Here is a 16,620-nt window from a genome sequence, read left to right as displayed (position 1 = left end):
GGGTGTGTTAATAAGTTTGCAGATGACATGAAGGTTGTTGTAGATGGTGTAGAAGGCTGTTGTAGATTACAGTGAGACATAGACAGGATGCAGAGCTGGGCTGAGAAATGGCAGATGGAATTCAATCTGGAAAAGTGAAGTGACAAGTGATTCTCTTTGGAGGGCTGAACTTGAGGGAGAGTACAAGGTTAATGGCAAGATTCTTAGCAGCGTGCAGGGGTCCACATCCACACATCCCTCAAGGTTGCTGTGCAAGTTTATAGGTGATTAAGAAGGTGTGTGGTGTGTTGGCCTTTGTTAGTCGGATGATTGAGTTCAAGAAGTGAACTCAATCATCACAAGCAGCTCAAGAACTCTAGTTAGACCACACTTCAGGATGCTGCCTGGATTAGAGAACATGTCTTCTGTGGTAAGGTTGAGCAAGCCAGGGCTTTTCTCCATGAAACGAAGGAGGCTGAGAGGTGCTTTAATGGAGGTGTGTATGATTATAAGAGTGGGAAGTTGAGAGGAAGGTGTCAAATGTCAGATTTTTACACAGAGTGCTGGAACACATTGCTGGAGGTGGTGGCTGAGGCTGAATCAACAGAGACACACACAGAATGCTGGAGCAACTCAGCAGGTCAGACAGTCAACGTTTCAGGACTGGAAAGGACAGAGGAGGAATCCAGAATGTGGGGGTGGGGAAGGGAGGAGTACAAGCTGGTAGCTGATAGATGAAGCCAAGTGAGTGGGAAGGTAGGTGGGTGGGGGAAGGGGGGTGAAGCGAATAGCTGGAAAGTGATGGATGGAAGAGGTGAAGGGCTGAAGAAGGAGGAATCTGATAGGAGAACAGAGTGGACCATGGTGGTGGAGACAAATTCCCAGGAATTTCCCATGTGGCTGTGATAGCGAGTCTGTGGTAGAGTCTTTTCTACTCCTGATGAAAGCTCTTGGACAGAAATGTCAGCTGTTAATTCCTCTCTGTAGATGCTTAGTTCCTCTGGCATTTTGTGTGTGGTGCTCTGGATTTCCAGTATCTGTAGAATCTCTTGTGGTTATAAAAGAAATGGAGTGTTATGGGCTGTGTAGACTGAGGGGTTAGATTGACCATTGAGTAGGTTTCTATAGGTTGGGACAACTTCCTGGGCCGAAGCGCCCACATTGTGCTCTGTACTTTTTCTATGCTTTTATGTAAAAATTCGGTAGAGGGAAATTACTTGTTTCAGTGTTGTAAATTGCTCCTGTTACCCAATCACCCTTGTCACACCACCATAAAATACTGCAGACAAGCCTAAAGTAGCAAACCTGCCCTACTGACCAGCTCTGCAAGGACTTTTGAACTTCTGACTGAGCTTGTAACAGCATGCTCATCGTGACTGGCTTGCCATTCTCAATCATTTCCACAATCTGTTTGATGATTGGTGAGTTGCACTGCAGAAGCTCCTCTAAGAGATTGGGGAGGGGTGGGGGTTGTGGTGGGAGGGGGAGAGACACACGAGAGAAATGAGAATGAATACTTTAGTTCAGTAAACATATCCCCTGTTCTCATCTCCTTCAGTAGGCATGTTGGCAGCGAACCTCTCCCCATTAGACAGTACCAAGTGCTCAAAGAGTGCTGGCTTCTCAATGAGCTAGAGCGTTCTCTTCGCCTCATTGAATCTGATGAATCCAACAAGATCATGTGGGCCTGTATAGCTATTTACTGATGTTTTTTGTTCGACTGGTTCCACTACGTGAACACTGATGCCCGATGGAAAGTACCAAGTAAGGCACAGTTGATGTTCTCTTGAAGGCCCAATCAGGTCTAGTGGAGACTGGTCTATATACTCCAAAGCAAACCCTATGTCATTCATTCTCCAAATAACAGATCTAGATGGAGACACAGTCACTTCATCCATCATGTGACAGAGATCATCACCCCATCAATAATAAGAGTCATGCAGCAGAGAAACAAGTCTTTTTGTCTATCGAGTGTCCACCTGTACAATTCTTGCTCCTTGTGACTCCCCTTCCAGGCTTATTTGCAGGGTATGTGGCTGCCCAGCTCACCAAAGCTCAGAGAGCCCAGATGCAAGTCCTCTGGGGTCAGGAACTGATGCCACACTCGGGATCAAACACAGCAGCATGCCAATGTCTGCAAAAGCAAACTTGACACAGTTATGGGAATGACCCATCACATGGATGGTTTGAGATGAGGCAGCGGGAAACCTCTTAGGTGAATCTGGAACTTTCCAACAAGAGAGCTATGGTTATTCAGCATTGGGAATATCCAAGGCTGAGACTGATGAAGCTTTGGACACTAAGGGAATCAACAAAAAAGGTGAAAAAGTGTGACAATGCGAATAAATTGGAGGATCACTGAAAAGTCTATTGAATGTTGCAGCAAGCCTGAGGTCTAATTGTAGGAACTGAGCAGATCAGGCAGCATCTATAGCAGGAAATGATCAATCAATACATTAATGTATTGGAGAGGATCTCAGCTTTCTATCTTTTTTTGTAGGCCTCACAGTTTGGCACCTGCAAGGATCTAAAGTCCAGAAAGTCAACTGCCCTTCTCCCTCTGCAGATGCTGCCTAACCTGCTGAGATGCTCTAGTGTTCCATGAATTGCTCCACATTCCAGTATCCACACTCTTGTGTCTCCTGAGATCCAGTTGGTCCCACTCTTATTTTGAGTTCTTATACAAGATCTTGATCAGAGGTATGTTTTAAAGATCAAGAGAGAGGCAGAGAATTGGAGAGGTTGGGCAGGGACTTCCACACTTTAGGTCTTGATGGCTTAAAGGGATGACCATCAAGAAGAGTCTGAGGAAGCCAGAACTGGGGGGGGGGGGGCTGTGGAGAGATTCAAAATTGTTGGAATTAAAAGAAGCTTCTGAGAAATTTGAAAGCAAGAGTAAGAATCTTAGATACCCAAGAATTGTTTCAATGAGCAGCAGACGTAAATCAGCAGTAGCAGAAATGATGGGGGTAGAAGACCTGGTGCAAATTGCAACATAGCTTTTAGCTTAACACTACTACACTGTCAGTGACCTGGGTTCAATTCCCTCACTGTCTGAGAAACACAATTGTTCTTTGTGACTTGCTAGGGAGTTTAGAAAGGATTTGTCCAATTGGAGACTTTGTGTGGTACTTACCTGGGTTGACATTCTTGTTGAAGAAGTTATTAATAACCCAGTTGGTGTAGAATTTTCTCTCGTTGGCAGTGGTGAGGTTTTGGAGGTTCTCCACTGCCTGCCAGAACTGCAGTGGAGATTCTGCATCATAGATTTCCAGGAACCTCCGGAAGAAATGTATTCCAATCGGATCTGTCAGCACATCTGCCAGTTTCCTGCCAAGACACACAGCAAGTCAGTGGTCAAAATTCACTCTTGCTCTCCCCTGCATTTACCAACTGTAGAATGGCAACATCTATTAATGGTGTATGGATGAAATGGGAGGGGGTGAAGCTCCCTCTACGCTGTCTCCATTAAACACTCCTGCAACAGGTCTTCACCACTTTAGTTCAGTGTAAACAGCAATGCAGTGCAGGTTTGGTCCCATTATGCCTTTGAGAAGTTTCCTTTTTTGTGATATCCTGCCCCAGTTCACAGCATCAACACTGAGTCACACTCCCCAGAAGCCAGGCTTTCAGACAGATTCCTCAGGGATATCAGTAGGAGAAAGGAGGTTGTACCTGTGTGACACTCAAAGCAAGACAACAGTTCTTCACTAGCTACATCACCTGTTTGACACAGACCATGGGTTATGAAGCTTCTATGACAAGTAATGTGACTATTCCAGTGGATAGGCCAATCGCACGGCTCCATCATTGACCATACGTGAACCTCATATTTGGCAGCCCAGCCCCACCATTGTCTTCAACCAAAGAGTGGTGAATCCATTGAATTCATTGCCACAGATGGCTATGCAGGCCAAGTCATTTAGTTTGATAGGCCTTTGATTAATCAGGGTGTCAAAGGTTAGGGGGAGAAGGCAAGAGAAGGGAGTTGGATGGGATAATATATCAGTCATGATGGAATGGCAAATCAGACTCAATGGGCTAAATGGCCTAATTCTGCTCCTATATCTTCTGGCCTTATGGTCTATAGAACCCTGAGTGACTCTTATCTGCAATGAGGCCACCTTACCTGGGAATTCCTTTAAGTCTGGTCAGGATCTTGTCCCCAAGTTTCAGATGTCCCATGTTCAGCTTTTTCCACAGCTCCTCTCGTAAGATCTCTTTGTTTAGTAGACCTGGGAGGTAGAGGCCAATGGGTTTAAACTAGTTTAAGGCTATTGTGACCATGTTAAGGAGGCGAGCATGATGATGCTAATCTGCTGGACAGGCTGAAAGACCTATGCACCCAAGAGAGGTCACAACTGCTTGAGAAGGTGAGGATTTTTAGGTGAAGGAGTGTCTCCCACCCACTGGAGAATTTAGGCAGCATTTTCCCTTTTGGCTAGCCTCAGTCTCCATTCTGACTCTGATATAGCCCCGGCCTCACCTCACACTGTCTACTTCAAACGCCCAGTTATTCTGCGTCCAAGCCCAGGTGTTAATGAGCTGTTTACCATAAAGGTCTGTATGTTGCTGTCTCTCCTGTGACCAGGTTTGAGTGATTTGGGATAGTGATTAAGTTCCCTCCCCAGCTCTCTCCATAACCTCTCTGATCCAAATTCACCTCAGCTCAAAGTGTTTTCAGCTGTTTGAGGGTGAGTTCACCCCACGGACTGAGGGTGCTTCTTATGCTGGGATTTGGTAGGGTTCAATACCAATGCAGCGGCTAACACAACCATTGTATATCCCCAGAGAGAGTGCTACACTCCACCACTCCACTGACATGTCTATCCTTGTTGTCTCTGCACCCATACATCCAACACTGCTCTGTCCTTCCTCTTTGAAGAAAAAAGCAGCTGATTCCTCAACTAAGTGATCCTTAATCTCCCGTTTCACATTGGACAGAAACCATGATCCTAAAAGCCTGAAATCCTAATATGGAATGGGAAGAGGCATGTCAGTACCAGGATATTCAGAATGGTCAAATCAATCATTTGGATAGTGCAGACCTGAACCACACTTCCTACACCATGCAAGATGTATAGTGTTAAAATATAGATTCTGCTCTATTCCTATAGTTAACTGTTTTAATAGACATTCTATCAGCTAGTTGTAGAGATGACTCTCTGGTACTATAAGAGATAAGTAGTCTGGGTTTGCTGTATTGATGTTTTTAGCTACATAATCCTGCGATGCCCTATTTAACTAGACCAGTAGTGGCTGCATTTAACTGGACCTCCATGTTGTGAGCAATTTAAGAGATTTCCCCATAGTTCAGTGTTTGTTAGCCATCTGATCTTTCTTTAGCGATACAACACAGAATAGGCCCTTCTGGTCCCCCGATTTAACCCTAGCCTGATCATGGAACAATTTGCAAGATCAATTAATCTACTACCTGGTACGTCTTTGGACATTCCACGAGGTGGAATGTACAAACACCCCACAGAAGATGCCGGAACTGAATTTCAAACTTTGACACCCCCAGCTGTAATAGCATTGTGCTAACCGCAATGCTACCGTGGTGCCCACATTTGCTGTATTGGTTGTATTTAAATAGATCCCTTTGTAATAGCCTAAGTAGATTGTTTGCTCTATTACTGAGTGTAGATTAGTGTCATCTAGGGAGAAAAAGACTCTATTTGCCATATTACTTTGTTTAAATAGATACTGTTTAGTTTTGTGCGTAAATAGACTTGGTTCGTTATATTGCAAATGATGGGAAAAAACTCAACAGATCGATCAGCATCTGTTGAAAGAGGAAAAGGTGATGTTTGAGCGCTAGACCCTTCTTCAGATCAAAGAAAGAGAGAAACAGGTTTGCTTAGGTAGGAGAGAGAGTGAGACAGAAAAGCTTAATCTTAGCCCTGTAAAAGTGATGTTACATCACTCTGTGAGAAATTACCCCTGTTCCATCCATTATCCTGCCCTAATCTTCTCTCCCACCCAGATGAACCTGTTTCTCTCTCAGATCTGATGAAAGATTCCAGACCTGAAACTGTCCTCTTTCTACAAGTTCTGCCAGACCAGATTTTTGCCGCATATCTGGTTTTCATCTCTGATGTAGTCCATGGAATCATGTGTTGTATTTTTGTATTAGACTCTCCGTGATCCAGAGTAATGGTAGAGTGTGAACCCATGATCAGCTCCAATTCTTGACCAACTCACCAATTAAAACGCTGAGCAAGACTGAAATCAATGAGGACGAGAATGTAAGGTGAGTGGGTGTTCAGCGCTGTCTGAATCTTTGAATCTCCACCTGCCTGTGTTTGACAGGTCTCCCTCTCCCTCTCACTTGCTGATGCCAGTGGAAGTCACAGGAGTCTTGGGTCTTGGGCAAGGTTTGATTAACGTGGATTGTGGATTGGACTCATTTTTAGAGGACTGCAGTTCATGTTACGTGTTCTGGTTTCTGGTTACTCCTTTTTTTAAATGCTATTTTGCACAAGTTTGTTCAGGACAGACTGGCATGTGATAAAATGTGTACAAACTCACGGCCTCCAATCAACAGATGACACAAGGATAAATTGAACTGAGCAGAACTAAACTGGATATTCTGAGACTGTTTCAAGAAAGTTGTGGTTTTATGTTTAATATTCTGTGTGTTATTCGCTCTTTTTTTTGCAGTTTGCACAATTTGTTGTTTTTTGTGCATTGGGTGTTTATTGTTTTCTTTGAACCAGTTTCATGTTATTTCTTTGTTTCATGGCTGTCTGTGGGAAGACAATCTCATGCTGCGTACATACTTTAATAATGAATGTTCTTTGAAGCTTTGTGTAAGAACTCTGGGGTTATTGCACGGCTGATTCAATACAATCTTATATGCCACATACTCTATTGTTTTCTTTAAGGTCTGCTACTAATTCTACCTTCCTTGGGGGGCACAGTGGTGTCAATGGAAGCTCTAATCAAAAGTGATAGATGGGGCTGGTGGGCAGATAGCCAGCGAACTGGTAAAAACAACACAAGCTCCATACATACCAAGTAGAACCATTTTCTTATAATATCGATGAAAGTTCTTGCTCAGCTCCTCAACTGCAAGTTTTGGATACTTCAGTGCAAGTTCCTCAAAGGTCATGCTCGTAATATCTGTGAGATGGGGTGGTAGTGGGATAGGGACAACAGAAAGACAAGATCAGTGGTGCAACAAATGTCAGTCACTGGCTGACAGATTGCTGGAATCAAACTGAAGTGAATTTATGTCATAGAAATGGCTCATTTACAAACAGACAGGATGTGAGAATGCAAAGAGGCCATTCAGGCTTGTGATAAAATATGCCAAACTCACAAGATGTGGCAAGCTTCAAGTAGCCAATTTTCCTTTGGGTTCCAACAGCAATACATCTAGATGTTGGTTCAGTGTGAGCTTAAAACTGGCTGACGTCAGGAGCGGGAACTTTGCACAAAAAGTTATCAGTTGTAGCCTGAGATTGACAGTAGCTCCCCCTGCTTAGGCTCAAGATCCATGTTGTTTCTTGCAGATCTGAAGCCTGTCAGCATTGCCATGTGGACAAAGCCCAGTTATTCTTTGCATCTTTGAGGACTCATTCTCCTCTCCCTTCTGTCAGGTGCATTGCTGACCCCAAGAAGTTTCCTACAAAAGCAAACCATGACCATCTATCCTCACATAGAGTGGATTCAAAATCATAGGCATTCTGGCATAGGTTTTCCAGAAATTCAGTATATTTCCCCAACAGCAGCATTTAAAAGGAGTCTTAGAGTTGCATAGCACAGACCTGTGCTGGCCATTTGCCCATCTATACCACAAAAAGCAGTTCACAAAAAGCCAGGACACATCAAATCTAGTTCAATTTTCAACCATTAGCAAAGTGATGGAAGCCTTTGTCAACAGGGCTATCAAGTGGTACTTACTCATCAACAATCTGCTCACCAATGTCCAGTTTGCATTGCACTAGGACATGGCTCCAGACCTTACAACCATAGAACCATAGAACACTATGGCACAGTACAGGCCCTTCAGCCCTTCATGTTGTGCTGACCCATATAATCCTTTTAAAAAAAAGTACTAAACCCACACTACCCCATGTTATGATACCAGCCCCCTCCTTTGTGAGAATCGCAAGAGCCCTAGTGAAGGGGGGGGGGGGGGTCAATGACCCGAGAGAGAGAGACGTGCTGAATAGACACAGGAAATGGGAGCGAGAGAGACGTGCTGAATACCGCGTTCCACCGGGATGCAGAATAAGGCGACCTTGACTATTGTCTCATGAAGACCACGTGTAAAGCCCTCGGGCAAACTGGGCTGGTTGAGAGAGAGATTGACACCTGCGATCCCGTGAGGAAGTATAAAGGAGGGTCTGGGGGGGGACGACCCCTTTAGACGCACCAAGGAGACACGATAGCGATCCCATCGTAGCGGGAAGCCATTTTTGAAGGAAGCCACTTGCGTTAGATTCCGAATCGGGAGTCTGTGGCTGGAATCACGGAAAATCGCTTTTAACTAACAACAGGAAAGCCTGTTCCCCTGATTCCACGGCTTTGCTTCGTAAGGACCCGGACAAGTGTTCCTTTTCTTACCAATCTCTCTCTCTCTCTCTCCAACACGGAAAACCCAGCGGTTCCCAAAAGGCTGAAGCCTGCAGACTTTTGGATGACTGTTATATTTCCATCGGACAATCGTTTAACCCCTAGACAACGATAGAGCTTATTTCTTATTGATTATTACTATACCTGCGCTTTAGATTGAGTATTGACGACATATGTTATCTGAATGTTTGTATTACCCTTACTTTTGTGCCCCTTTATAAATAAAAATGTTTGAAAATGGTACCATCAGGCTTCAGCGGACCTCTCTATCTTTGCTGGTAAGTGATCCAGTTACGGGATACGTAACAACGTGGGAGCCTCGTCCGGGATTTGAAACCAAATTGGGAGGGCAGTGAATTGGGTTTGTAAGTCAAAAAAAAAAAAAAATTTGGATCTGGTACGTGGGTAGCCAGACGGGAAACCAGCAAAGATGGACGTGGATGAATTTATGAAAAACCCGACTGTAGAGGCGCTAGAGGCGGCCACCAAATCAGACTTGTTAAATTTGGCGAAGGGATTGGACCTCGCAGAAGTGAGGTCGTCCATGAAAAAGTGGGAGGTGTGAGGGGCCATAACTCGGTATTACATTGGGAAGAAAGTGTTCGAAGCTGAGGTCTTGGAAAATATCCCTGAAAAAGTACCAGCGAGTGGAATGGATCAGCTAGAGTTGGAGAAATTAAGGTTGGAACATGAATTTAAAATGAAGCAGCTGGAAGCGGCTAAGAGAGAGAAAGAACGGGAGCAGGACCAAGCTGAAAAGCAAAGACAGCATGAAATTCAGCTAAAAGAGCTAGAAGTAGCCGAGAACGAGAGGGAACGAGCCGAGAAGCAAACAGAGTATGAGGAGAAACAGAAACAGAGGGAACATGACTTGGAGATGGAGAAGTTAAAGAAAGAGCGAAGATATCTAGGGTTAGATCAAGAGGAGAGGTTTAATGTTAGTCGGGAGTTGAGGGTAGTACCTCCATTCGAAGAGTCGGATGTTGATAGTTATTTCTTGCTTTTTGAAAAGGTGGCAGTAAATCAAAAGTGGCCCAAAGAGCAGTGGGTGGCGTTGTTACAAAGTGTGTTAAAGGGGAAGGCACAACGAGCATATGCGGCCTTGGCCGTCGAGGAAGGGGAAGCGGAGAATTATGCCAAAGTAAAAGAGGCCATTCTCCAGAGTTACGAGCTAGTACCGGAAGCGTATAGACAAAGGTTCAGAAATTTACGGAAAGGGTGGAATCAAACGTATACCGAGCTAGCCTACGAAAAGGGTGTGCTCTTGGACCGTTGGTGCACCGCGGAACAGGTATGGGCGTATCAGGGAGTTATTTCTGATTGAGGAATTAAAAGGATGTGTTCCGGAGGAGATCCGGATGTATTTGAATGAGAAGGCGAGTAAGTCCATCTCAGAAATTGCTAGGTTCGCAGATGAATATGCCCTAACCCACAGGATAAAGATTTCCTCGCCAAAAGGTTACCCGAGAGACTGTCGGAACAGTAGGGAAAGTCCGCCGGCTGAGGCAGAGGTCCCGCCGGGAGCTAGTGGTAAGGTTGAGGGGGAAAGGCCAGGCGGCCCGAGATTTCCGGGCTTGACCTGTTTTAATTGTGGGAAGGGAGGACATATTGCCTCTAGGTGCTTTGCTCCGAGAAAGGAGCCAGAAAAAGGGAGAGCAGCGGTCCCTATCGGGTTTGCCGTGGTAATCAGTAAATCAACGAGAGAGCCCCGGGTAGACAGAGTACGAGAAGGGTCAGAGACTTGGCTGTCACCCGGAACCGTGTCCATGAAGGGCGGAGACCCACCCATTCCCGTCCAAATCTGGCGAGACACCGGGGCGGAGCTGTCGTTGATCCGCCGTGAGATACTAGATTTCGGTCGGAGAAGGGGAATGGTCGCCGTGAAGGGGATAGGTACAGGAATAGAAATGGTGCCCCTACATCAGGTAATTATGGATTGTGAGCTGGTATCTGGACCAGTCGAAATAGGGGTGCCATCAGAATTCCCGAGAACTGACGCGGACGTCCTCCTCGGAAATGACAGCCGGGGGGCAGGTTTGGACACGGCTCAAACAGCCTGTGAGGATTGCAGCCCCGCCCCTCGCATCTCCAGTCTGTACCACAGGCGCGAGCATTCGCAGCCTGTCGAGAAAGGCAGCTGAGAAAGCGAGCAGTTTAAATCTGGCCAGTATTGATTTGGCCGAGACGGTCCTACCGACCCTGTACCACGAGGGTTCTGAGGGTGGTAAACCAAAGAGTAGTAAAGTGAAAGGGGTTAAGGGAGAGGAGCGAGATCTGCCCTTAGCGAAGAGAAAGGTCCTAGAGGTAGGAAATAAAGATGAGAGACGGAAAAAGCTGTTAAAAGGTCCAGAGTTGGACATGGATGATCTGTCGGGGGTGGCAGCCCTGTTTGAAGAAGTTGAGAGTTATCAAGGTGTTCCCGATAATGAGATGAAGGCAGTCCTAGATGAAAAGGATGCCATTACCTTGGAGTGGTCTGCTGGGTTGGCAGACGAGGTTGTTTCAGCCCGCGGGGTTGAGTTTACTCCGGAAGGGAGTTGCCCAGAGAGGAACTGGGAGGATCAGGGGAATTTAGAATTTGAAAAGGGTACGGGTATTGAAAGCCTGGGAGAGGCAGATGTCCCGTTTGAGTGTGTCCAAGATGTGGATGCACGTGGTACTGAACCTAGTAATGGAGCTCAGAACAAGTCTGAGATATTTGATTCAGTTGAAAAGGAATGCAGTCCCTGTGGGTCAGATGGACTGGGTTTAGTGAAGACAGGGTTAACCCTGGTAATTGGGGGAAGGGAGGGTTCCCAGGTGTTGGTACACGAAGGGGTGGTGCACCTTAAAGTGGAACTCGACCATGGGGGAATAAACATTATTATTGAAGGGAACGGGAAGTTTGTAGTTCCCAAATCGAATGAAGAAAATTTAAAGTTTAGATTGGTGTCAGAAGAAGCAACCAAGCTACAGAAACAAGGGCTTGGTAATGCGGTGCCTGCGCATCGATTACAGGTTGATTTGGAATGTAAAGGTGCCCCACACGCTGTTGTTATTCAAGAGAGCGCTGTGAAAAAGCCGAAATTTAAATGCGGCCTGAGGGAAAGGTTCGAACTGAAACCCATCAGCCTGCATGGTCCTGACAAAAGGGCTAGTCACCTGGGGAAAATTACAGAATTGGGTGGAAATGGTCTAAGTGGTGTTGATAAGATGACCCCGATGAACGAGACGGGCGGGAGTTCACCACGCCAAATTACTCAAGTTCCCCACGGGGAGACTCACCGAAAAAGAGGCGACGGTTAATGGGGATGACATTTTTAAACAGCAAAGCAGGTTGTACGGGGTTGCGCCAAAGCCTGTGAATAATAAAGACAGCCCCTTTGGAGACCTGCCGGTGAAGTGAAACGACCGAAACGATTAGTATTCGCATAAACTTTTGTAGATGATCACACCTCCTTAGTTTTGTTGCTGAAGAAAAAAAAAATAGGTGGTTATTGAACTGAAGTCTGATGCTACAAGATTTTTAGTACGGTACGCGATGTTAAGATATTAAAGAAAGGGACACTGCAATCGTTAACTGTTTAGATACTGACTTGAATGTATAACAGTAGTACTCTGTGAAAAGAAAAGCTTGTGTATTGTGGTAGATTCAAAAATCCTATAAGACTCTATACCACTGTTTTTAACCGCTGGTAAAAAACGTTTAAGAGGGGAGGTGTTATGATGCCAGCCCCCTCCTTTGTGAGAATCGCAAGAGCCCTAGTGAAGGGGGGGGGTCAATGACCCGAGAGAGAGAGACGTGCTGAATAGACACAGGAAATGGGAGCGAGAGAGACGTGCTGAATACCGCGTTCCACCGGGATGCAGAATAAGGCGACCTTGACTATTGTTTCATGAAGACCACATGTAAAGCCCTCGGGCAAAGTGGGCTGGTTGAGAGAGAGAGTGACACCTGCGATCCCGTGAGGAAGTATAAAGGAGGGTCTGGGGGGGACGACCCCTTTAGACGCACCAAGGAGACACGATAGCGATCCCGTCGTAGCGGGAAGCCATTTTTGAAGGAAGCCACGTGCGTTAGATTCCGAATCGGGATGTGGCTGGAATCACGGAAAATCGCTTTTAACTAACAACAGGAAAGCCTGCTCCCCTGATTCCACGGCTTTGCTTCGTAAGGACCCGGGTAAGTGTTCCTTTTCTCACCAATCTCTCTCTCTCTCTCACTCCAACACAGGAAACCCAGCGGTTCCCAAAAGGCTGAAGCCTGCAGACTTTTGAATGACTGTTATATTTCCATCGGACAATCGTTTAACCCCTAGACAACGATAGAGCTTATTTCTTATTATTACTATACCTGCGCTTTAGATTGAGTATTGACGACGTATGTTATCTGAATGTTTGTATTACCCTTACTTTTGTGCCCCTTTATAAATAAAAACGTTTGAAAATGGTACCATCAGACTTCAGCGGACCTCTCTATCTTTGCTGGTAAGTGATCCAGTTACGGGATACGTAATACCCATAACCCTCCATTTTTCTTTCATCCATATGCCTGTCCAAGAGGCTCTTAAATACCCCCAATGTTTTGCCTCCACCACCATCCCTGGCAAGTCATTCCAGGCACTCACAACCCTCTGTGTAAAAAACTTAACCCTGATGTCTCCCCTAAACTTCCCTCCCTTAATTTTGTACATATGCCCTCTGGTGTTTGCTATTGGTACCCTGGGAAACAGGTACTGACTATCCACCCTATCTACGCCTCTCATAATCTTGTAGACCTCTATCAAGTTCTGTCTCATTCTTCTACGCTCCAAAGAGAAAAGTCCCAGCTCTGCTAACCTTGCTTCATACGACTTGTTCTCCAATCCAGGAAACATCCTGGTAAATCTCCTCTGCACCCTCTGCATAGCTTCCACATCCTTCCTATAATGAGGTGACCAGAATTGAACACAATACTCTAAGTGCGGTCTCAGCAGAGATTTGTAGAGTTGCAACATGACCTCTCTACTCTTGAACTCAATCCCCCTGTTAATGAAGCCTAGCATCCCATAGGCCTTCTTAACTACCCTATCAACCTGTGCAGCGACCTTGAGGGACGTATGGATTTGAACCCCAAGGTCCCTTTGTTCATCCACACTCTTAAGTAACTGAGGTCAAGAGTAAGCACAGGTCAAGAGTATACTGGACTACTCTCCATTTGCTGGATGGATGCTGCTCCAAGAAAACTCAAGAAGCTCAACACAGTTAAGAACTTTCTTAATCAGTGGCAATCCACATCCACAGCCCGTCCAATATCAGTGCACCATGCGTGTTGAGCACACACTATCTGTTAGATGCTATGTGGCAATTCACAAATGCTTCTTTGCAGTTCCCTTCCCACCATCTCCATTACAAAAAAAAAATAACAAGGTTAGCAATACCAATGTCCTGAAGGAAGACTGGTACCCACTGCATTGACTTTTCCTGTTATCAGCCAAGTACTATATCAGAGGAGCTTACTCCAAAGATTTATAATGTTCCCGGTTGACTTATGAAAGAAAACAGGACAAAACAGAATAACACAATCTGTGCAATCTGTAAACATGAGGAAAGCTGCAGATGCTGGAAATTCAAGCAACACACGCAAAATGCTGGTGGAACACAGCAGGCCAGGCAGCATCTATAAGGAGAAGCACTGTCAACGTTTTGGGCCGAGACCCTTCGTCAGGACTAACTAAAAGGAAAGATAGTAAGAGATTTGAAAGTAGGAGGGGGAGGGGAAAATGCAAAATGATAGGAGAAGACTGGAGGGGGTGGGGTGAAGCTGAGAGCCAGAAAGGTGATTGGCAAAAGGGAAACAGAGCTGGAGAAGGGAAAGGATCATGGGACAGGAGGCCTAGGGAGAAAGAAAGGGGCAGGGGAGCACCAGAGTGAGATGGAGAACAGGCAGAAAAAAAGAGAAAAAAAAAGGAGGAAGGGGGGGGAAGAAAACTAAATATATCAGGGTTGGGGTAAGAAGGGGAGGAGGGTTATTAATGGAAGTTAGAGAAGTCAATGTTCATGCCATCAGGTTGGAGGCTACCCAGCCGGTATATAAGGTGTTGTTTCTCCAACCTGAGTGTGGCTTCATCTTGACAGTAGAGGAGGCCATGGATAGACATATCAGAATGATATGTCTATATCTGATACAGGTTCCCCCCCCAATCCGAAAGTAGAGCGTTCCTATGAAACTGTTTGTAATCCGCAATTTCGTAAAGCGAAGAAGCAATTACCATTAAATTATATGGGAAAATTTTTTGAGCGTTCCCAGACCCAAAAAAAACCTACCAAATCAAAGCAAATAACGCATAAAACCTAAAATAACACTAACATATAGTAAAAGCAGGAATGATATAATAAATTTACACCCTATATAAAGTAGAAATATTGCAGGTACAGTGTAGTTTCACTTATCAAACTCGGGAAGACAGCGAAACAAAATTGATTTAGAGAAAAAATTTGGCATGTACACGTATACATACGCATGTACGCGCATGTGCAAACAACTGCCCGCACAAGGCTTCACGGTCATTGTAGTCTTTCTCGGGGTAAACACACGTATAAAGCGCAAACACGACGAAATCTGCAGATGCTGGAAATTCAAACAACACACACAAAATGCTGGTGGAACACAGCAGGCCAGGCAGCATCTATAAGGAGAAGCACTGTCAATGTTTTGGGCCGAGACCCTTCGTCAGGACTAACTGAAAGGAAAGATAGTAAGAGATTTGAAAGTAGGAGGGGGAGGGGAAAATGCAAAATGATAGGAGAAGACCGGAGGGGGTGGGATGAAGCTAGGAGCTGGAAAGGTGATTGGCAAAAGTGATACAGAGCTGGAGAAGGGAAAGGATCATGGGACGGGAGGCCTCGGGAGAAAGAAAGGGGGAGGGGAGCAGCAGAGGGAGATGGCGAACAGGCAAACAACTAAATATGTCAGGGATGGGGTAAGAAGGGGAGGAGGGGCATTAACAGAAGTTAGATAAGTCAATGTTCATGCCATCAGGTTGGAGGCTACCCAGCCAGTATATAAAACCTGAGTTTGGATTCATTTTGACAGTAGAGGAGGCCATGGATAGACATATCAGAATGGGAATGGGACGTGGAATTAAAATATGTGGCCACTGGGAGATCCTGCTTTCCCTGGTGGACCTGGCCTGTGTGTTGCCTCAACTCAATGACTGAAGTCACATACTAATTCTGCACTAGACTTAAGCTTTGTGTTGAAGCGGAGGTCAGACTTTAGACACAGAGATATAAACATACTGTAGATCAAAGAACAAGGGAAAATCTCCCTGTAGGTTTGGATAACATGGTATAATAATAGGTGCAAAGAGCAAACCAATTCTCTCTAAATATAAAGTAAACACACTCAAGTTCTCATCGGGAAACTTCCTTGGACAAAATCTCCAGGAAATGGAACAAGAACTGTTGAATCAATGTTGTCAAATTTCTGGAGGGTTCACTCTGCCTCTGCAGGGAGCTCAGTGGAAGTTGCTCTTACTGAATCTGCTTTGACATATTGACTGCCAATGAACAGAGTCTTGCAAAAACACTAAAGAGACTATGATGGTGGCACAAAGTACTTTGCATTTATTGAACTGCTCCTACTCAAAACCGTTCAACCAGTGTATTTTAGAGTCAGGTGACCAATCAAAACCAACTACAACTTCCCAATCATGGTGATCGAATTCCTGTCTCCACCTTAGTCCCCTTTTCCTCAATTGATGGTTCTGGTGAGTTTCCATCTATAAAAAAAATAATGAAAGTGACTTACTTCTGGTGGTTTTCCTACTGGACTTACTAGTTATGTGTTATCAGTGCTTAGCTTAACAAAAGACAGCAAAGGTTGTGGTGACACTCTGGTCTAAGGCAGAAGACCAAGAGCTCATCTACTTGAGACTCAAGTCTTTAATGAAGGATGATATCTCTAGTGAAGTTCTGAGGAACTTGTGCATTGTCAGAGGTGCTAATATTCAGCGAAACTATTCAACTCCTGTCCTCTCAGATTAATATAAAAGATCAGAGAACACTGTTTTTCAGAATTTCAGTAGTTTGATCCTA

At 45.1% G+C, this 16,620-nt stretch overlaps 1 protein-coding gene across 1 annotated transcript in view; it reads right to left on the bottom strand.

The window, feature by feature from the left end:
• Positions 1-16,620, bottom strand: part of LOC140736642 (regulator of G-protein signaling protein-like) — a 55,453-nt gene that overhangs the window by 20,978 nt on the left and 17,855 nt on the right. Inside the window, exons 8-10 of the mRNA XM_073062453.1 lie at positions 6,997-7,104; positions 4,109-4,214; positions 3,116-3,309 (exon numbers count right to left, since the gene is read on the bottom strand). Of these exons, the coding sequence (XP_072918554.1) occupies positions 3,116-3,309; positions 4,109-4,214; positions 6,997-7,104 (408 nt within the window). The remainder of the gene's footprint in view (positions 1-3,115; positions 3,310-4,108; positions 4,215-6,996; positions 7,105-16,620) is intronic.

The sequence above is a fragment of the Hemitrygon akajei genome, chromosome 12 (genome assembly GCF_048418815.1).
Source record: "Hemitrygon akajei chromosome 12, sHemAka1.3, whole genome shotgun sequence".
In the NCBI taxonomy this organism is placed as follows: Eukaryota; Metazoa; Chordata; class Chondrichthyes; order Myliobatiformes; family Dasyatidae; genus Hemitrygon; species Hemitrygon akajei.
This window is presented reverse-complemented; position numbering and strand designations above follow the sequence as displayed.